A 22,874-nucleotide genomic window follows, 5' to 3' on the forward strand; every position below is an offset into this window, starting at 1 on the left:
CACCCCCAAAACCATCTTACCTACACATGGGCAAAGCTAGGTATAATTAAGCAATGTTACATTCCCAATCTGTCTGACATAACAGCACAATTTCGAATGTATGTTGCTTTTACACAATGGTTTAACAAGCAGGTAAATAATTGTGAATAACTTCTTTTTTTTTTAGACAAAAAAATGTCAGTTATTTCATGTGTTCCTTCTCCGTCAGTGAAAAGTTCCAAAAGAAGTCAAAGCATCCAGCACCGCACTTGATGTTGTTTCGCTCAAACATGAATCAGTGTTTTTGAAAAAAAAATTTTTTTAAGTGAACGAATCATTCTCTTTCACTTATATTGTTTCAGTCGTAAACGATTCTGTGTTCTTTAATGGATCACTCGAGTCAATGGCTCACACACCATAAAAGATGCACACTTGTCGCCATTTGCTTGCCTAAATATGCAGTCTGCAGAAATGCTCATTGAATAAATAAGTGAACAATCCAAATAAACGATTAATCGAACCACTATTTGGAAAGCCACCAACAAGTGGAGTGATTTAAATAGTGAAGCATACCATTGCACTCTTGCAATGCTGCTGGGCCAATAACAGTTGAGGACTGTTGTGAAATCACATTTGAACTACAATAACCAAATGCCACTTCTGAATAAGTATTTCTACTTTGTGTGTCAGATATTTTGACACATTGAAAGACAGTTCACACGAGAATGATAATTGTTTCTTACATTCTGTAATAGTCTGGTATAATTGCACAAAGTTTTTCAAAACTTTGGCGTAATGAAAGCCAGATTTATTCATTCTGGCATTTCGCATTTGCTGGTGTTTGATCATCGATGATGTGCCTATTTTTCACAAGTGACTCTGTATGTAAGGCATTGTAGGCTAACTGTCAGTTTGTGTTCATAATGGAAATGGGTGATGTACACCACAATTTGGGGACCACTGATATAAAGGTGCACTCAGTAATTCTAATCCAATACACTTTTTGTCAAATTCTGCAAATATCTCCTCACAGTTTCAATGGAACACTGAAGGGAGGGGGTGTGTTTGTTTTGGAAGTTGAGTTTGAATATCAACAGTGTTTCTCAAGAATCACTGAGTGCACCTTTAATGCTTTGTATTAGTCAAAGGATTTACTGATCATTCATCATAACACAGCTGTTCTCCAAATGCCATTTATACTCATTTTCCTTTGTTTCATGATTCCAGGGAAAATATTTTTTTTACTAGCATGAATTTTAAAAGGGTAAAATTAAGAGGAATGGAATGTTCCTAGTTCAATGAAAACATACTGTTCAAACATTTCCAAAAATCAACATCTATAGAAACTTATTGTGTATTTCAGTCTTCAGGCAGATGAATATAATATAATTTAGCACATGAAGACCCATATACACACGTCATCAACTCTTGATTTGGAGTTCAGAAACTTTGCTCACCCAGTCAAAATGAAGCATTAATGGATGAAACAAAATGGTTCTGAAAAATGATTATGATGGTGTTTGGCACAAAAAGCTTCATCTGTTATTCACTCAAAAAAAAAATATATATTTTTGCTGCTTGTTCAATTTACTTGTTCAAGCAACACAATTCTAGAACATTTTGTCACAACTTGAAATTGATAGGGAGAGTAAATGTTAAAATTAAGTGCTGTTCTATGTGTTTTTGTTCAAGATGAATCTAAAGGGGATAATTGTGTGTGTTTAATATTTTGTTACATAGAGATTTAGAAGAGTTTCTGTTCGTTGAGGAAATGCTGTGCTAACCATAGCATAGTTACTAAACTACACTTTATAGTGCTTCCAAATGGCATGCATTTAACATGTAAACTTTCACTATTTAGTACATAAAGAAATAAAAGACATTTATTTGAATTTCAATGAAACCGCTAATTTGTTGGTTTACACAATTCAACTAGGTTCTTTCTACATACAGTGTTTGTGATGAGATTACACAGTAATGTAAAGTTAAGAGATCTCATTTCAAACATGTGGAGCCACTGTCCACGACTAAATCAAGTTCAGCCAAAGAGTTATTTGTTGAGTTTTAAGCCTTTAGACTTTGGGAATTATAAGGCTACAGAAGTGTTCTAAATAGGCATGGATACCCCTAATGAGGAAGTATTGCCCTCAGTAACCAGAACCATGTGTTTCTATATTGCCACCCATAATATTACTAGCACACCCCAGTACACATTTCCTGTTTGTTTAAAAAAAAAAAAGTATACTCTGTAATCATTCTTTGTCTTCAATAGTTAAATATCCAAGTTGACCACAGGTCTCTTATCCCTGAATTTTTATTTTTGCAAAGTCACCACAATAAAACGGCATTTTTTCATTGTTAACCTCAAACTAATTAACTACAGTTGAAGAGACTCTAGCAGACTGTGCACTGGCGCCCAAGACCCCATCTATAACCCTCTACTGTATCAGATAATGTTTACACTGAGAAAGTTGGACAAGCTACAAACATTCAGTCTTCGTCCCTTGGATGCTCTCTCCTTCCCCCTCCCCATCTCCCTGTCTCACAGCCTCCCTCTTTCTATGTGGCTTCCAACGGCTTGCCATTTCCTCTGAAGAATAGGAGTGCTCAGTTTTTCCCAGACGCCTTGGACAGCAAATAAAAAGAGAAATTTCACTGCTCGTTTCTCTTTTGCCTAGTCAGGACTGTCAATCCAGTGAAGCTTCAGAAATCTAAATGGTGAGTTTTATTTTTTAGATAATACTGCAAAAAGTTTAACATTATAGGTCTGACACAGAGGACTTTTTGGTTTTTGTTGTTGTAGACAAATTCCTCACATTTTCTGCCATTTAGACACTTTAGAAGCAACTATAACTATGTATCCTTTCAGATTTCTACCAATGATGTGCTTTAATGCGCAATAGCACTGTTGTTGAGACTCGAAATGGAAAGATGGATCTTATGTAACTACATGTGACAGAATGTTTTGACCAGAGTGTTTGTTATTGCTGCTTATTCGTGATCTTCTAATTTTGGTCAATTACTTCATGAGAATGAGGTATTGAGACGTTCCCAGTTATGAAGGCAAATAATATATAACCTTTTTTCCACCTTTCTTTATACTAAATGATATGATTAATTTCCATTTGAGACCCATTTATGCTTTGCAGTTTTGAGATAATAACAACAGAAAAAAGCCTAACCTTGCTATAAATCATTGCAGTGTTTTATTTGAAGTACAGTGTTAATATGGCAGTGATCTTATGTGAGATTATAATTTTTTTTATATTCATATATATATTTTAATATATATATATAGACTGTTAGGCAGAATGTTAGGGACTCAGTCGACATTCACTTTTATTGAATCTTTTTCCATACACTGAAATTGAGTATTGTCTAAAGCTGCCAGTCCCTAACATTCTGCATAACATTTCTTTTTGTGTTCCACGGAAGAAAGAAAGTCATACTGGCTTGGCACAACACGAGGGTGACTAAATGGCAGAATTTCCATTTTTGGGTGAACCATTCCTTTAACAGCTCATGCTGGTACAGGGCTGCAATAATAAAGACTGTGAAACATATGTGAATGCGTGATAATCTCACTGAGTTTTGTTTGCAGATCAGTCTGGCAAAATGTCATTAGTATTTGTTCTGTGTTCCTTGGCAGTCCTTCCTCTACTTAAAGGGATAGTTCATCCAAAAATAAAAATTCTCTCTCATCATTTACTCACCCTCATGTCATTCCGAATGTGTATGAGTTTATTTCTTCAGCAGAACACAAACAGTTATTTATAAGAATATTTCAGCTCTGAATGTCCAAACAATGCAAGTAAATGGTGTCCAGAACTTTGAAGGCCCAAAAAGCATATAAAAAGGCAGCAAAAAATGTACTCCAGTGGATGTCATGAATGTCTTCAGAAGTGATCTGATTGGTGTGGTTGAGGAACTGATCAATATTTAGTTAATTTTTTTTACTATAAATTGTCCTCCCTGCCCAGTTGGTGGCGATATGCATGAAGGCTACGAATTGCCCTAAACAAAAGAAGAAGAATGTGGAACTGAAAGTGGGGATTTATGATGAGAAAGGACTGAAATATTGTTCTATTTCTAACCCACACCTAACATATCGCTTCTGAAGATATAGATTTAACCACTGTAATTGTACGGATTACTTTTATGCTGCCCTTATATGCTTTTTGGACCTTCAAATTAATAGAAAGTCATACACATCTTAAATACGATGAGTGCGAGTAAATGATGAGGGAATTCTGCCTGCTCCAAGCACTCAGGATCAAATACAAAAACACTGTCCTGTGAGATAACAAGAAACTGTCCAGATGTCTTAGGACAGATATCTCGAATTCAAGAAATTTGCGTTTTAACTAACTGATCCTGCAGCCTTTAAAAGAATGCTTTGGTGGTCTGGTTGTATTTTTCAATGTGAGGCATCAAAAGTTTCGCAACTTTTATACGAAACAGCTGTTTGAGAGACAGCAGACTTGCAAAGAGTCCTGCTGATTTACAGCAAGACATAAAGTCTTGGACATGCTCAGTTCCAGGCAGGATAACGAGAGCTGACAAGTCCATGAATACTTCCTGCTTTATAGAGGGTGTGTTTGCAGCCTGATTATGCTGCCTGTCTTATGCACCTCATTACTTATTGCGGTGCTTTGTTAGCACATTCCGTGTTTTTAACTGTTCACCCACCGACTGTAAACAGATGTTTAAAATCCCTCAGTGAAAATGTAGACTATTTAATAAGCTATAACTGCTATATTAGGACTGTTACTGTTTCTGCATATGCTATTATGATGTACTATCATATTTCCCTTGGCATGCTCATCTTGTTAACGGAGAGGTGAGATCATGCAACACTTAATGTTGTGCTTTACTGCTTTTCACATTATCTGCAGACTACATACCGCAGCTGTAGTTTCAGCCATAATGATGCTGAAATCATCTCGAAACAAGCAGCGATTATGAGAGCACATTATGTGTTCTGTTAAAGGGACATGTGCCACAAGTTTACACACCCAGATGTCATTCCAAACCTGATTTACTTCTTTTTTTTTCCCCCAAATTGAACACCAAAAGAGAAGTTTTCAACCTAGTCTTCTAGAATCATGTTACTATACCTACATTTTATGTGTCTCGTATTGTGATAGTTTCCTGGTAAAATAAACACTAGAGGCGCTACGACAACTTTTCACACAAGTAATCTTCACAAGTAATAGGGCAGATTATCAGTTTATGAAAACGAACTTTTCAGCAATAGCCTTACTGATAAAGCGTTGCACTTGCGATGCAAATGATTAGGTTTTGAGCACGTTAATCGGCACAGAAGCACCACAAAATGATGTGATTGCTCCAGCAATTACGTTTTTCATGTCACACTTACTTTTCTGACACTATCGGTTACATTTAGGGTAAGGAGGTATGTTTTGTTGATTAAAAACTCTATTTGGGAGAAAATGTAACTCTCTTTTAGTGCCACACAGTGGACATTTCACCTCCTAACTGCCGTGATACGAGTAAGGAATTTCATTAAGCAAAAATGTCACCACAGCCACGTACTTTTCATGAGATCAGGCTGGAAGTTTTAGCAGAATGTCGGAACTGCTCTCCACCATACGATGAATGTGGGCTGTTAAGCTCCAAAGAGGACAAAAAAGCCTTATAAAAGCAGTCTATTCAATGCATTTGGAATAGTTCTTTTAAAGCCATATGATAGCTTTGTGTGAAGAACAAATTTTTTTTAGTTGTTATTCACTGAAAATCTGGTTTGATAGATTTGATCACCATTCACTTTCATTATATGGAAAAGAGCAGCTTGGACATTATGCTATAAATATTTATTTTTGTGTTCACTGGGAGAAAAAAACATTATGGGTTTTTGAAAGGAATGAGGGTATTTACATTTTTGGGTGAACTATCACTTTAACCACCTCACATACTAATAACTGTCTTTTTCCACAGACTGAAAGCAATGACATCTCTGCAGACATGGCCTCTTACCTTCCTGGTTGTTATTGCAGTGCATTGTTCTAACTCGCTAGAAGACAATCAGATCCCCAGTTTGTGCACAGGCAGCCCAGGTATCCCAGGATCTCCCGGGTTGCATGGCAGCCCTGGTCAGCCTGGCAGGGATGGGCGAGATGGGCGTGATGCACAACCAGGAGAGAAAGGGGAAAAAGGCGACAGAGGAGAGCCAGGTGCAAAAGCACCCACCTTCCTGATATTCTTCACTTCTCTATTTAAATATTTTATGCTGAAGTGTCATTTATTCAAATACTTTCCTCTATCCCAGCTTAATCTACAAAGACAACTTTGCAGAAACCTGTTTGAAAACAGTCATCATTTTTGCAATGGTGACACTAGTGATGCAGAAATGACACACTCACCATCAATAGTATAACATGATAATCCCATTGTGTTTATAATTCACAGGTCATTCAGGCGAGAGGGGCCTAACAGGAGACCGAGGGGATCTAGGGGAAAAAGGAGAGAGAGGAACCCCGGGTGAGTGTGCGGTGGCCCCCAAATCAGCTTTTAGTGCCAAGCTCTCTGAGGCCCGCACTACACCGATGGCAGTAGGGGATGCTGTGCGATTTGACACGGTGGTTCTGAATGAGCAGGGGGATTATAATCCTGAGACCGGACGTTTCACCTGCAGAGTGCCAGGTGTTTATTACTTTGCCGTCCACGCCACAGTCTACCGCTCCAGCTTGCAGTTTGACCTCATAAAGAATGGACACACATTGGCCTCCTACTTTCAGTTCTTTGGGAACTGGTCCAAACCAGCCTCACTGTCTGGAGGAACATTAGTGCACTTGATTCCAGGAGATCAGGTGTGGGTGCAGATGGCCCTGGGCGAGTACACAGGCTTTTACTCCAGCTCTAAGACCGACAGCACTTTCACTGGTTTTCTAGTGTACTCAGACTGGAAAAACTCTGCTGTTTTTGCATAGATTCAAAGGGTTGATTCACCCAAAATGCTAATTCTGTTGTTATTAACTCACCATTGTCGTTCACAAAAGGAGATGTTAGGCAGAATGTTAGACCACCATTCACTTTCATTGAATGGAAAAAAGAGTTAATGAAAGTGAGAGTTGACTGAGACTAACATTCTGCCTAACATCTCCTTTTGTGTTCTCCAGAAGAAAGAAAGGCATACAGGTTTGGAACAACATGAGGGTGAGTTATTAATGAAAATAATGAGGTGAATTATCCCTTTAAAGCAAACCACACCTAGATTTCTGTCTGTCTCAGAAAACAATATTGTCATAGATAAGACAAAAGCCTTTTTGGTCTTGACTGCAACAGCTCTCTTCCTTTTCATCCAAGTCAAATATACTTGGCATTACTGTTTTGAAAGGAAATTTTTATTCTGGTGGCAGGCACAATATTTTGTAAAAAAGCATAATTAAATACATTCGAACACTCTTCTGGAATATGAGTTCAATAAAAACGACACACATAATTACCCAATTTGTCATTTAATGTGTTTTTCTAGGGAAAATACATTTCTGCTGCACAGCTTGACTAGAAGCTGTGGTTTCAGGGTGCATTTAAGGCCAATAAACATGGGGTAACATTAAATGTGACACCATATGATGTTGTAGCATTTAAAGGGATATTACATGCAAAAATGTGAATTATTTCATTTACTCACCCTCATGCCATCCTACAGAGCTGAGATATTCTTTGTGTTCAGCAGGAGAAAGAAAGTCATACACATCTGGGATGGCATGAAGAGAATAAATGAGATCATTTTAATTTTGTATTCCTTTAAGACAACAATATATTTGTAGCAGACAGTCCAAAGTCCACTGTTTGTGTTTGGCAGCTTCTGTATGTTGAGTCACAGAGACATCTTGTCATCAAGCCCAGTTTTACAGACTCTAAGATGTAACATCCAATTTCCATAAAACAGAAAAGACCCTCTGCTTCTTTCTTTCTCACACTCTTTATCCCTTTCTCCTGCTTTTCTGTTTTTGATTCGAGACAAGTAATTCCAATTTTCCCCAGTCTGCTGGCAGAGACACACAGAAAGTTTTTCTCAATATTTTTGCACAAAAGTTGAGGAATGAGTTACATTTGTATCATCCCTTTGGGCAATTCATTTCCATTAGGTCATGGCCTACCTCCACCCAGCTGGAGAATAGTGCATTTCAAATAGACCCAACAGTCAAAACAATGTTAGACGGGTGTCTGAATCCAAGCCCTGAAACTCCCAAATACTTCTAGAATTTTGATATAGTTAACATGGTTTTTATATTGTTTATGCCTCTCACCATAGTCCACTTAGTCAACATACCCACAAACCATGTCATACCAGCAAAATATTGTTTTCAAGCACATGTTCTGGTGAGTTTTTTCCACAAATGTATTTTTCAGAGTTTGTCACAGTCATGCATTTAAAGTTGGCATAAACAGTACAGCAAGTGTTACTTGTTCAAAGAACTACAAAATATATGGTAACTTGACTACATTTCTTTATAGTAATTGCAAATTCTAAACTGTATTCAGATGAACTCCCTGTTATATGTTTTATTATTATTATTTAAATAATCAGATTCTGATTTCTAAATCATATGTAATTCTACTGCATTTAAAACATCTGCTTACATAGTAAAGTGGAAGTTCACCCCAAAATTTAAATACTTTTTTTCACAAATGAAGATTTTTAGAAGAATATCAAAGTTCTGAAGGTCATTACAATGCGAATGCTGACCAGAACTTCAAAAGCTCCAAAAAGGAGATAAAGTCAGCATAAAAGTAATCCGTAAAACTCCAGTGGTTTAACAAATGTCTTTTGAAGCGATCCAGTTGGTTTTGGGTGAGAACCGAACAAATTATAACTCCTTTTTTACTGTAAACGGATGAGCCAAAACATTATGACCACCTGCCTAATATGCTGTTTGTCCTCTGCATGCCACTAAAACAGCGCCAAATCGCCAAGGCATTGACTCTACAAGACCATTTAAGGTGTTCTGTGGTATCTGACACCAAGAAATTAGCAGCAGATCCTTCAAGTCCTGTAAGTTGTGAGGTGGAGCTGCTGTGGATCGGACTTGTTGGTCCAGCACATCCCACAGATGCTTAATCAGATTGAGATCTGGGGAATTTGGAGGCTAGGGAAACACCTTGAACTCTTCATCATGTTCCTCAAGCCATTCCAGAACAATGTGTGCAGTGTGGCAGGGTGCATTATCCTGCTGAAAGAGGCCACTGCCATCAGGGAATACCATTGCCATGAAGGGGTGTGCCTGGTCTTCAACTATGTTAAGGTAAGTGGCATGTGTCGAAATGACATCCACATGAATAGCCAGACCCAGGGTTTCCAAGCAGAACATTTCCCAGAGCATCACACTCCCTCCACTAGCTTGTCGTCTTCCCACAGTGCATCCTGGTGCCATCACTTCCCCAGGTAAACACGGCCATTCATGTGATGTAAAAGAAAACGGGACAATCAGACCAGGTGACCTCCTTTCACTGCTCCAAGGTCCATTTCCGATGCTCACGTTCCCAATGTTAAACCACTTTATGCTGACTTTATCTCCTTTTTGGAACTTCTGAAGTTCTGGTCACCATTCACTTAAATTGTAATGACCTTTCAGAGCTTAGATACTCTTCTAAAAATCTTCGTTTGTGTTCATCAGAAAAAAAAAGTAATACACATCTGAGATCGCAAGAGGGTGAGTAAATGATGAGAGGATTTTCATTTATCAATCATATCCCTTTAACATTTTAACTGTGTGATTTACTGTAATAACAGCAGAGGGCGTCTTTTCATCATCATAGCCATGGCTGCATGTTAAACTACACCGTGTATAGATATTCATCCGATTACATTTATATACAGTTGTTACATACAATAATAACAACAGCGAGATATTATTTGTACCATTTAGTATTTAGTCAATAGTTGCCAATTTTAGAAAAACCCTCATCTTCAACTGTAAAAAAAGATAATGACTCCTGTGCAGAACGGAAAGTATTTGTCTCTGTGTGGGTGTGAGTAACTATCGTTTTCCCTCCCAGTCCTTTTTGGCCAGAGACAGAAATGTTCCTTTGACCCAAAGGCAGGGCCTCCTAATTGTAAGACAATTTCAACCATGTTCATACATATAAGTTCAGTGGGCCTGACAAATACACTGTAGCCTACTAAATGTAACTGAACTGAGCTGGATCTAGGCATGCTGCTTGATGCTTCTAGAGTTTTTCCCACTGTAGGGGATCTAGGAAGCCATGTCCAAGTTAATTTCAGCCCCTCCCTATCATTGTATCAATAATGTATTTTTCACTAAAGGAGTTTGTCAAATGCTTAGGGGAGCTACAATGTGGTGCTTTTGCTCTCTCTAACTGCAATGCAAATAACACTGATGACATTTTCTTCATAGCACTGTATTAAATTACAATCTCTACTGTCTATTTTTTTGTGAGATCTTGTGAGAATTATTTAATATTTTCTTTATCCATTTCTTCTCAATAACTGAAGGGTTCCTCCCACATGGCTATTTACTTGGGAGCAAGTCAAAGGGTGGCCATTTATAGATGACAGTGAGCAAGGTTAACTTGTGGCAAATCCATAAATCAATTAACAAATGAATTTTCTCCCAATTTCTCTGCAATCCTTTGCCAGAGAATACTGCTGCCATACTATTGCTACTGTATATCTGTATATACTGTATACAAGTATGACTCCTTAGTTCTTTATGCTCACACTGACTGAAATAAACACTTATAGCAGACAACTTTATCCAAAGATTTCTTCGCAAAGAAATCATGCAAACTGTAAAGTAATATAATTTTCATTTTGTGCTTTTTGTAGCATCTTCATTATATTTGTCAAGGAACTTTGTTGCACGACTTACACGTGTACTGAAACATACACAGACAACCCTAGACTAAAAAGAAATTAAGATAAAATTAAATCTTGAAGTTAAAAATATATTTCATAAACTTTCCATGTCTACATGCTTGGATACAAATATTTTGCTGTTGATAAATAATTAAAAACAAGTTAAAATACTCATTATATTTTATGCCAAGAGTTCATTTCTAAAGGAAATGCCTTAACACAGTCAAGAGACTCATGACATTGTTATGTGACTAACAATCAATGCTAGTTGTTTGATCTCAGGGCTCAAAATAAAACGTTTTTTTTTTTTTTTTAAAAATAGGAAGCATTTCCTGATGTTAAATCTATAATAATGCATCACTTCCTAAACTTTCAGTTACTTTTAATGCTTTGTTCTCAGGTATTTACATTTATGCATTTGGCAGACGCTTTTATCCAAAGCGACTTACAGAGCCCTTATTACAGGAACAATCCCCCCGGAGCAACCTGGAGTTAAGTGCCTTGCTCAAGGACACAATGTTGGTGGCTGTGGAGATTGAACCTTCTGATTACCAGATTACCAGTTATGTGCTTTAGACCACTACACCACCACCACTCCACAGTTACAGATGTAGAGACGCATCTGAATGTTAGTACTATAGGGAAATTCTTGAATACTTTATTTAAAAGTTTACAACTGTGTCTGAATCAAGTTCACGAATTATTTGACTCATCATTTCCACTCCTATGCCAAAATTTTTGAAATGTGGAGCTGTCCAGTGCTGAATGCATCTCCTTTTATACTAACATTTGGATTTCACACAACAAATATCATGTTGATCCACTGAAGGCTGGCCGTGAAGACAAATAACTACTAGTAATTGACATATACTGTACACCAAGGCAGATACTAGTTTCAATTGACTGATTCTATTGGAATGACACTAGATTGGGCTTTGGGAAAGTCATGACTAAACAACTGGAGGAAATGGCCTCCATTACACTCTCCAGTTCACAAGGTCACCCATGCTCAGCAGCTTGAAGTCTCTGCTTTCCTGCTGATGTCAGCGTAGAGGATCTTACAAGTGGGAGAAGCAATTTATCATAATCAAAGACACTGTCTGTTGAGAAATGTACAACAGTACAGCAAGGAAAATTCTACACATAGTATTGTGACAAGGCAATTACAGTCACACAGTCAAATACTGTTTATTTTTCATCTAAATGCTCATTGAATGTGGCTTTGACATTATCCAGGCCTCAACAGAGATACAGACATCTGCTCTACCCACAAACATTAGAATAAAGACATTTGTATAAAATACACATCTGTGGTAGAAGAATACAAAAAAGGCTTGGGGATTCAAATGTTAAATGAAATTACAGATTACTTGAAAACAATTTTCAAAAACAGAATAATAAACCATGGGTTAAGGCTCATCTTCTTTAACAAGTTAACCAAATCCCAAACTGAGGGTGATGGAGAAATAATTTGGAACTGTATCCAATCTTGGAAAAAAGGCAACTAAATAAAGGTTAACAGAGTGAGAAAGAGCATACCAGCATGGAGCTTGCAAATGTATCTGTCCTCTTATATTTACATGATTGTCTTACACTTTGTGCCTGTTTGAATGCAATTTGATTTAAAGTTATGGGATAACCATGAAACAGATTATCATAGAAGACTGAATAAGATAAACCAGTATTATACTTTGTGTCTCTAATGTACAGCTATAAACCAGATGTTTTCCCAAAATAGTGAGCTCTAGCAACATAAACTGAACAAAGCTAAAAGCCTTTTTGCCACTCAGATGTTTACAAAACAGCACTCATGTGGGGATCAGTCAACAACAGAATTGAATTACCGTCTCTTGAAACAAAAAATATGCACAAAATTTCGATTTTGAAATGCACTGATCAATACCATTTCAGCAGTGAGAGAGCATTTAAAAACAACATTAACACTGTTCAATAATAAATGACAAAAAAAGTATGAATAGCTAATACTTCACCTGATTGTAGAATGGCTTCTGAAAATACAGTAGTTAGATGCCTATATGTACTTGAATAGTGTGCAAAACAGCTTTGGTGGAATGATTACAAGGCAAGCAAAGCAAAACACGATTTCTTCAACACTAACAACAAATCAATATGACATTGTAAATGTTCCCATTAAACCTTTGATCCCTTTGTACAGTCAGGCAAGATTTAAAGGAATGTTGCATGTTCTATACAAGTTAATTTCAATTGACATAATTTGTGACAATGTTGAGTACAACAGAAATATTTACATTTCATTTCACATTTACATTTCTGCATTTGGCAGACGCTTTTATCCAAAGCGACTTACAGTGCACTTAATACAGGGACAATCCCCCCGGAGCAACCTGGAGTTAAGTGCCTTGCTCAAGGACACAATGGTGGTGGCTGTGGAGATCGAACCAGCGACCTTCTGATTAACAGTTATGCACTTTAGCCCACTATGCCACCACCACTCCACTATTTCAACTCGTCCTTATTAAAATTTAAAAAAGCAAACATGTGGAACACTTTATTAGAAACACTACAGTACTAAACTAAAGGTTCAACATGTTGTGCATTCTGAGATGCTATTCTGCTCACTACAATTGTACAGCGGGGTTATCTGAGTTACTGTAGCCTTTCTTTCAGCTCGAACAGTCTGGCCAATCTCTGTTGAACTGTCTCATCAACAAAGCATTTCCATCTGCAGAACTGCTGCTCAATGGATGTTTTTGGCACCATTCTGAGTAAACTCTAGAAACTGTTGTGCGTGAAAATTCCAGGTGATCAGCAGTTACAGAAATACTCAAACCAGCCTGACTGACACCAACAATCATGCCATGGTCGACATCCCATTTTCCCCCATTCTTATGGTTGATGTGAACATGAACTGAAGCTCCTGACCCGTATCAGCATGATTTTACTGCTGCCACACAATTGGCATGAATAAGTAGGTGTACAGGTGTTCTTAATAAAGTGCTCAGTGAGTGTACAATGGAAGTGACTAGGGCCAGAGCATAAGAAAATTAAAAACACACCGTTTTAAAATGATAGCCACAAGACATAAATACTGTGTTAACATGTTTTTTGTGTGATAAAAAAGGGATTTTCAGGCATTTACCAGATTACGTAACAGATTATAAACAAAGTTGGAATATTGGATAAAACTTTACACAGATAAGATTAAGAAGTGATTTTATTACACTTAAACTATGTTAACCTTTGTAAGTGCCTTAATATAACCACAATTTGTGCTTTTTCCTTATTTATTTTAATAAACAAGGGACAAGCCAAAATATTTTTATCTTTTGTGCTAAACAATATTGATCTTAACCTGTTTTGAACACCAAACATTCCTTTAAGTAGACAACAATTCATATTATAAGGCCCAGATTTAGTATTGTAGAATACAAATGTTCCCCAAAAGTGTGCTCAACATCCAAGACCAAAATATAGCAAAACATCCATCTTCACAATCAACACCCAATTTTTAATGTCTCTTTTTAAAATACAAATCTTAAATTCATGTACTATTGCTGTATGACAAAAAATAGTGTTGCTGCTACAAAAGCTGATGGAAATAAATGACAATGAATATATAAAATAAAAAAGCACTGTCACAGTTGTCAGCCTAACCACCACCATTCTTTTTGAAATGTAGAAAAAGATGTGATTCAAAACTATTTACTAGCAACAGTGATGAAAAGGCATTAGTGGAATGGACATAAAAGATGAAAAGGGAATGTGTGGTTTCCCCAAGAGAAGAACAGTGCTGCTCAAAAAACCTGAGGATGACAAAAACAGATCAGTAAACTTAATTTCAAAGATACACGTCCATGGTCTGCAGGATCATGTGGCGACACAGAGGGCAGTTGTGTTGGTAGATGGGTTGGCTCAGCAGAATGTTTGTGCAGTCTCTACACAAGCACAAATGGCGGCAAGGCAGAAGCACTACAGTCTTAGTGCTGTCCTGACAGATTACGCACTTCTTTCTCTCTTCTTGCTCTTGTAATAGTGTTAATAGGTTGTTTGTAGGCAGGGCTTTGCAACCGTCCTCAGAAGGAAACTTCTGTAGCAGCCTATGTGTGCTGGAGCCAGGGAGTGCCAGGTCTAGAGGTGCATCCTCCACCACCTGGTCTTCTCTAGCCATGCCGTCTTGAGGCGCTCTCTGGTCTGGCTCTCTCACCTCCCTGTCCACCACCATGCCGGCCTCTCTCCTCGCAGGAACCACCCAGAGGCCTATTCGGCTGCGATGCCAGGCCAGCCGTCGCCACACATTCCTCTCAAGCATGTAGAGGTGGTGCAGAGTCCTCCGGAGTCGCCGCAGGATGGGCACGGTGTTGATGTAGTTGGCTATGTGCAAAGCTGCTTGTCGAGGGAACGCAGGGTTTAGGTAGATAGTGGTACCCACAATGATCACAAAGGTGAGCAGCAGCCCATACAAGTTTCGCAGGAAAACACTGACAAAGATGTGGCACACAGAACCCAAAAACTCCATGGCCAGCCTGCATGGTGTCCACAGAAGTATTGAGGTGCCTACAAGGCTGCTGTAAAGGAAGGTAAGTACAGTCAGGGTCAGCTCTACAGCTTTCTGCAAAGGGCAGGACACCGCTTCCACTGTGCTGACCAATAAAGCATATAAGTTTTGTGTGCCTATGAGCAGCAGGTTGATGATTGTGTTGATGAAATACAGCAACAGGCTGAAGACAATACCACAACCCTCCCAGGCCTGTCGTAGCAAACCATGTCCCGATAGCAGTCCTCTGTGCAGAAGCTCTTTGGTGCGCAATAGTAAGTGTGAAGACAGGTATCCAATCATTTTGAAGCTCTCCAGAGCACCTCCAAGCAACTGCATCCAGCCTCCAACCAAGTTATGGGTCACAACAGTCACGCCGTCCCTCATTGTGATGATGAAAAGCAGAGTGAGATTCCAGCACTCCAACACAGAATTTGTGAGTAGCATGGGTAGACTATTGACAAAAGAGATCAATGCCACCAACAGCTGAATTAATGAGCTGACAATTACGAAATTTAAATCCAGGAGAAGGCAAATGATATCTATGCATTTCCCGATTGAACTGAAAACAAAGTCCAGAAGACCCATAATAAGGAAACGCTCGTGTGTAGTGTCACATTAGTTCACTAAATTCGACTATATATAATTCGTCTTCTTATTTGAGCTCCGAAACGACAAAAGCAGATAATTGTTCATTCTGTTGTTACCAATCTGGCACAAACAAACAGCTTTGGTAGCCGAGCTAGCAAGCATGCTAACCCATTCACGTTTGAAGAAACATTAACGTGAACACTAAGTATTCAAATACCATTGCTAATATGACTGAGCTCTAGCTGCGAATGATAATTTACCTGTTTTGGACAGGAAAAACTCGAGTTAAACATAGCTAGCATAGTGCAGTAGCTGCTCACACATGGACGAGCTGCTCAGCGGATGTTTACGTTCGAAAAGCGAAGCTGCTCATGTTTGCTGATTGCGAAAGTCTATAGTCCAAACGGAGTTATAAAGTTCCAATCTAAACACACTTTCTTGGTGAAGCATCCACGTTATTTTAGTTAGCTCCGAGGCGACTAAAAAATAAATGGTTTCTTTGTTTTGATTATAATTCGACAAAAAAAAAACGAATGCTTCTCTCGTTGTTTCAGTCCGTTGTTTCCGCCTTCCAACATGTGTCGGAAGAGGATCAAGTCGGCACTCGGGCTGCGCATAAACTCGTCTGTGAGGAGAGAAAAACATGAATATTACACGCAATCATCAGCGTTAACACATATTACGTTTATTTATTCCTTCTCCTATTTTGTCTCTTTATATACTGTCTTTTCATTATCTGATAGTATAAAAAACACAAAATAAGACTTGGACTAAAAATAAAATCTAACAAGGTGCATGGAGAGGCGTTTTAACAGCGTAGAGGTAAAGTTTATAATTTCTGTGCCACCGAAAGGAACATTCCCAGCGTCATAAATCGCGTATACTGTCACAGTATGCACTGTATTTAATGAAGGACGCACTTCTCGGTAAAACAGTATGTTCTTTCGCCCCTTAAACTCTGGAGCATTTTTGGGCTGCTTCCCACAATTTTTCACACTCAAATTTAAAAGATACCATTCAAATATACTGTGGACTAATTGCAAAAAATTGCAATTAAGGACTTGTTTAAAAAAAGACTCAAATTATTCATAAATAATATTGTATGTGTTGATAATCTTATGATAAACATATAGTTTAGATATTTTCCTAACTTTGTAAACATGTAATTCTGGTTCTGTTCACTCCAGCTCACTTTGAAAAGTCTTATTTTATTCCACTAGATGGCACCAAGCATTATATTTCTTTTTCTCTTTCACATTCCATCACAACATACAGATCTGAAATGTAGGTGGCGCTCTAATGCATTTTAGCCCTCAAAGATGTGCTCGTCCATAGACATTCAGTCTAATTTTCAGTTCATGCATCACCCTCATTATTTAATCGAATATCTCAGACTCTGAGTGGACTGGAAGCTCAATTTGTGTCATGTCATGATATACACTTGCGGACAAAGTTTGGAATGATGTACAGATGTAGCTGTTTTGGAAGGAAATTGATACATTAATTCACCAAAGCGGCATTCAACTGATCACAAAGTATAGTCAGGACATTACTGATGTAAGAAACAGCACCATCACTATTTGAAAAAGTCATTTTTGAACAAATCTAGACAGGCTCATTTCCAGCAGCCATCACTCCAACACCTTATCCTTTTTTATCTCCTTTTCTCCCAATTTGGAATGCCCAATTCCCACAACTTAGTAGGTCTTCATGGTGGCACGGTTATTCACCTCAATCCGGGTGGTGGAGGACAAGTCTCAGTTGCCTCCGCTTCTGAGACTGTCAATCCGCGCAACTTATCACATGGTTCGTCGTGAATGACATCGCGGAGACTCCGCATGTGGAGGCTCATGTTACTCTCCGTGATCCACGCACAACTTACCATGCGCCCATTGAGAGCGAGAACCACTAATCGTGAGCACGAGGAGGTTAACCCATGTGACACTATCCTCCCTAGCAACTGGACCAATTTGGTTGCTTAGGACACCTGGCTGGAATCACTCAGCACACCCTGGATACTCCAGGGGTGGTAGGCAGCGTCAACACTTGCTGAGCTACCCAGGCCCCCCAACAACTTATCCTTGAGTAATCATGCTAAATTGCTAATTTGGTACACAGTTGAAAGCTATTTGATTCGTTAAATTAATCTTAACATTGTCTTTGTGTTTGTTTTTGAGTTGCCACATTATACAATAGACTGGCATGTCTTAAGGTTAATATTAAGTCAAAAATGGCAACAACAAAAAAGAAACGCTTTTCTCTAGAAACAAAAGTTTTGATGAAGGCAATACAATGCTTGAAATTGCTAAAAAACTGAAGATTTCATACAAAGGTGTACACTACAGTAATCAAAGTGTATGTGGCAACTAGATCTGCATATCACGCACATTAAGACACCTCTATAGGCAAGCATGATTTAATCATAAAGTTCCTAAAAGGAGCAAGACGATTAAACCCGCCTCTGACAGCTACAGTCCAGACTTGGGACTTAACTTTAGTCCTAAAAGCTCTCGCAGGGCCCCCCTTCGAGCCTTTGGACTCTGTTGATTTGCGCATGCTTTCCATTAAGACCGCACTACTGCTGGCTATGGCCACAGCAAAACAGGTCGTGACCTACATGCATTATCAGTTGACAATTCATGTCTGGAGTTTGGACCCGGTCTTTCAAGAGCCACTGTCAAACCCAGGAAAGGCTACTGTATGTACCCAAGGTCCTGACCACACCCTTCAAAGCGCAGGTGGTTCACTTTCAGGCCTTCTTCCCTCCTTCATTTAATTCAGATGAGGAACAATCATTGCATTTGTTATGCCCTGTGCGGGCGCTACATACATGCGTTGAACGTACTTGCCAGTTCAGACTGTCTGATCAACTCTTTATATGTTATGGAGGATGCACAAAAGGAATGTCTTCTCCAAGCAAAGACTTTCTCACTGGATTGTCGATGCAATTACCCTGGCTTACGAATTGCAGGGTCAGACTTGCCCAATTGGTGATAAAGCACACTCAACTAGAGGCATGGCCTCCTAATGGGCATGGACTAATGGTGTGTCCTTACAAGACATATGTTTTGCAGCAGGATGGTCCTCGCAAAACACGTTCGCAAGATTTTACAACCTAGACGTAACGTCTCTTTCTTCACAAGTCCTCTCTGTTTAGAGCACTTGCTATTCATTGGCCATATATATATATATATATATATATATATATATATATATATATATATATGTATATATATATATATATACTTTATGCCCCCCTTTTTTAAGCACGGGCTCTGCATCATTTACACAAGGCTGTTATAATTCCACAAGTCACAAGCACTTCATTATAACTCCCTTCCTGGCCAGGTTCATAAGGAGTAATTCATACTATATGGCTATAGCTCATATATTAATTATGAGCGCTCTCCTCCTGGCCATCATGAGGATCACTCACTGCGGCATACACATGCCGGTCATCGTCCCATAAGACTGCGCCGCCATGTTTCCTCTCAAGGAAGTTATATCTTGTAGTGCGGCGTGATGGGATTCTGTTCCCCATATGCGTTAGTAACGCAATGTCAAGTGGACTGAAGTCGTTAGGGAACGTCTCGGTTACGTACGTAACCTCAGTTCCCTGAGACGAAGGGAACGAGACATTGCGAACGCTAGCCGCACCACAAGACTCAAGAGTTCTTGAGGGACGAGCAATGCTCTCCTTGTTCTCAGTCAGAAATTCTGAGGAATGGTGTCTGTGCACCTGTTTTATAGCGGTCAGTTTCCCATATGCATTAGTAAACGCAATGTCTTGTTCCCTTAGTCTCAGGGAACCGAGTCTACTTACGGAACTGAGACGATTATTCAACCAAGCAAGCTCACAGACAAGTAAAAAAATGCCTCAATTACTAGAAAACTGCCTAAAGTAAAAGCAGATATAAAGTTTTTAACTATTTGGGGCTTACAGCAGCAGTGATCAGCGCATAAAGTTAGTATATGATGACTTACAGAAATCATATTTCACTTTGTGATTCTTTTGAAAATCTTTCGAAATGTGGTATTAGGGCAACAATATAAAATGTACAGTAACAAAATAAGAGCGTTCATTTGGTATATGACTTTCCATTTAGGTGTTATGTGAAGGGCTTTTATTTTTATATAAATATTTCTACTCTTCCATCTTGGGGGCAACTTTTTCAATGCAAATGTTTTGAGGCCTTATTTTGTAATTTGTCACATAAATGCCTAAGTGAGGGTTATCTCTGAAAAGCTCAGATTCTAAGCTTTAAAATGATATGCCTGATTTACACAGTATGTGAAAAAAAAAAAAAAAAAACGTTAACGTTTTAAGCATAAAGCTTTTTACCTAAACAGAGTGTAAGGGGTTAGGTAAAGCATGTGAGCAGTATGACTAGATTCCAGACATACTCAGAGATTCGGTGTTTCTCAATGCTTAGAACCCGTTCTCGTTCTTGCTTTCGTTTGAAAATCTTGCCTAACTACCTTAGAGCGAACCCGGTAGACATGAGGATGTAAAACTTATTTATTTTTGCGATGTGCGGCAAAATTTATTTTCTTTTTTTTGTAGGTGGATGATGACGTTAAACAAGTCCACATGAATATAAGAACTTATTTACTGAGATAACAATCCACGCTTTTTTTTAATACGTGTTACGACAGTACTTCACTGCATAGCGGATACATAACAATGAATGGGAAGAGCCGTAAACTGACACCTCCTTGACGAAAATTATCTGTGTCTTCTCTTATAAAACAGTAAGTTTATCGTTGTAAACTAAACATATTCTTAATTTCAAAAGGGTTGTTGAGTGTAAAACATGTTGAAGATTAGTGGACAGGCATTAGTGATGTACTGTTTCCTAACAAAAACTGTTTATTCAGCACACACTGATGCATCTCCTCCATAGACTACAAGTAAAAAATAAAAAGCCTGACCAGAATATATGACGTATGAACAACAACCGCGAAAATAATCTACTCTGGTTGTAGATTTGTAACAACTTTCTTTGTATATATACGGAGTGTCTATTTTATTTGCACCTCAATAGTCTTGTGGAACCACTGTAGGCCTAATATGCGACAAACTGCTCAGTAGATGTCGCTGCAGTGGCGTAGGCTGTAGAAACGGTGTGTGATTGTGCTGTCCTAGCGACTGCGGATCAAATCCAACTTCTGTCACACTCCATTCGATTTCCTGTTTCCACTCGTAATATTTCCTTTAATACTATTTAAAATAATAGATAAAAATGAATATAAATGTTGATTTCATCTCTGTGATTTGATCACGGCGAATGTCGAGGTGTGCAGAGAAGGGTTTGATCCGGAGGCGGAGTCTGTCGATGCCTAAAGGTGCGTACACACTGCCAGCGACATCGCGCGCGACAGCGACTCAATACCATACATTTTCAATGCGAGCACAGCGACTTCCGGCGACACGAGCTGTCGCTGGCGCTAGATGTGGGCGTGTCCAGCGACGCGACAAAGTTGAGAAAAGTTCAACTTTGGAGCGACTGACGGAAGCGACAGCCAATAGGAGAGAAGACGGGAGAGCTCACGTGATCCTTTCTCTCTCTCTCAGCTCCTGCAGTAATGGAAAGGTGGATGAAAGGCTAATTCTTGCTGTTAGAAATTTTCCAGTGCTTTATATGTCTCTTCCCACGTACAAGGACATTTTTAAGAAAAATACTGCGTGGAAAGGTGTATCTGAGATCGCGGGATTTTATGGACCCAGACAGACCGGCATTTGCATTTTCGCACGCAGATAAACAGCCGCTATGGCAAACAGCACGCCTTGTTTCTCATTCATCTTTGATATAAAGCATTTTATGTACTGATTCCATTTATATTTAGTCTTTTCCCTCCAAAATGTTTGTTTTTAGTGGCAAGAAAAGCGATTCGCTGTCAAGAGCAATGGAATGTCATCCGTGAATGTCATTTATAAACGTTACTAGGCAACCAGTAGTGGGAACACCCACTAGCGACTTCACCGCCAGCCACTGGCGACTTGCAGCGACAAAGTCGCTGGCAGTGTGTACGCACCTTAAAGCTGCGTACACACTGCCAGTGACATCGCGCGTGACAGCGACTCCATCCCATTCATTTTCAATGAGAGCACAGCGACATCCAGCGACATGAGCTGTTGCGACCGTTGGCGACTAGATGTGGGCGTGTCCAGCGACGCAACAAAGTCGAGACAAGTTCAACTTTATTCAAATGAAGAGCGACTAACGGAAGCGACTAAAGTTGAACTTGTCTCAACTTTGTCGTGTCGCTGGACACGCCCACATCTAGCGCCAACGGTCGTGACAGCTCGTGTCGCCGGAAGTCGCTGTGCTCTCATTGAAAATGAATGGTATGGAGTCGCAGTCGCGCGCGATATCGCTGGCAGTGTGTACACACCTTGACTCGTTCCCGCGGCACGGCATCGTTTTTGTGTAGACTGCATCTCTGTATTACTAATATTGTAGTAACAATGTTCGTTGGCAGAAACCATAGCTTTAAATCAATTAACAATGGTGTTGTTAGTACAGTAATATGGTGCTAATATATTAACCATGGTTAATTTTGAGGTTACTGTACATTTTCAAAAAAATGCCATGGTGAAACCAGTATTAAAACCAAGGTTTTTTTTTTTCTAAGTTAAGGTTATTTTTTTAAAGGTAAGGTTAAGGTTATGTTTAGCGGTAGAGGTTAATGTAATGTGTCTGTGGGACTCTAAATAAACACAATAGACACACTGCATTGATGCCCATACTACATGTTAATATTTCAAAATTGTTGCCAATAGTATTGGACACTATTTTCACCAGTGTTGGGTGCAAATAATATCTGATACTATTTACAGTAAATAGCATATACCATTATGTGCAAATAGCAAATCTGCTAATATATATATATATATATATATATATATATATATATATATATATATATATACACACACAG

The 22,874-nt window shown here is 38.8% G+C and overlaps 2 protein-coding genes across 2 annotated transcripts; one reads left to right on the forward strand and one right to left on the reverse strand.

Moving 5' to 3' along the window:
• The first annotated feature begins 2,531 nt into the window (after positions 1–2,531).
• LOC127630151 (complement C1q tumor necrosis factor-related protein 5-like) lies at positions 2,532–7,461 on the forward strand. The gene is made up of 3 exons (XM_052107607.1): positions 2,532–2,697; positions 5,938–6,173; positions 6,409–7,461. The coding sequence occupies exons 2-3, from the start codon at positions 5,948–5,950 to the stop codon at positions 6,927–6,929; spliced, it is 747 nt and encodes a 248-aa protein (XP_051963567.1). The 5' UTR covers positions 2,532–2,697; positions 5,938–5,947; the 3' UTR covers positions 6,930–7,461.
• Positions 7,462–11,555: 4,094 nt separating this feature from the next.
• On the reverse strand, positions 11,556–16,497 carry LOC127629743 (E3 ubiquitin-protein ligase RNF26-like). The gene has a single exon (XM_052106959.1). The coding sequence runs from the start codon at positions 15,927–15,929 to the stop codon at positions 14,646–14,648; it is 1,284 nt and encodes a 427-aa protein (XP_051962919.1). The 5' UTR covers positions 15,930–16,497; the 3' UTR covers positions 11,556–14,645.
• Between the last annotated feature and the right edge of the window lie 6,377 nt (positions 16,498–22,874).

Source organism: Xyrauchen texanus, chromosome 36, assembly GCF_025860055.1.
Source record: "Xyrauchen texanus isolate HMW12.3.18 chromosome 36, RBS_HiC_50CHRs, whole genome shotgun sequence".
Taxonomy (NCBI): Eukaryota; Metazoa; Chordata; class Actinopteri; order Cypriniformes; family Catostomidae; genus Xyrauchen; species Xyrauchen texanus.

Coding starts and splice junctions, on each gene's coding strand:
- LOC127630151 (XM_052107607.1), top strand. CDS start 5,948: ATGACATCTCTGCAGACATGGCCTCTTACCTTCCTGGTTGTTATTGCA. Junction 6,174..6,408: donor AGGCGACAGAGGAGAGCCAG/GTGCAAAAGCAC, acceptor TATAATTCACAG/GTCATTCAGGCGAGAGGGGC.
- LOC127629743 (XM_052106959.1), bottom strand. CDS start 15,929: ATGGGTCTTCTGGACTTTGTTTTCAGTTCAATCGGGAAATGCATAGAT.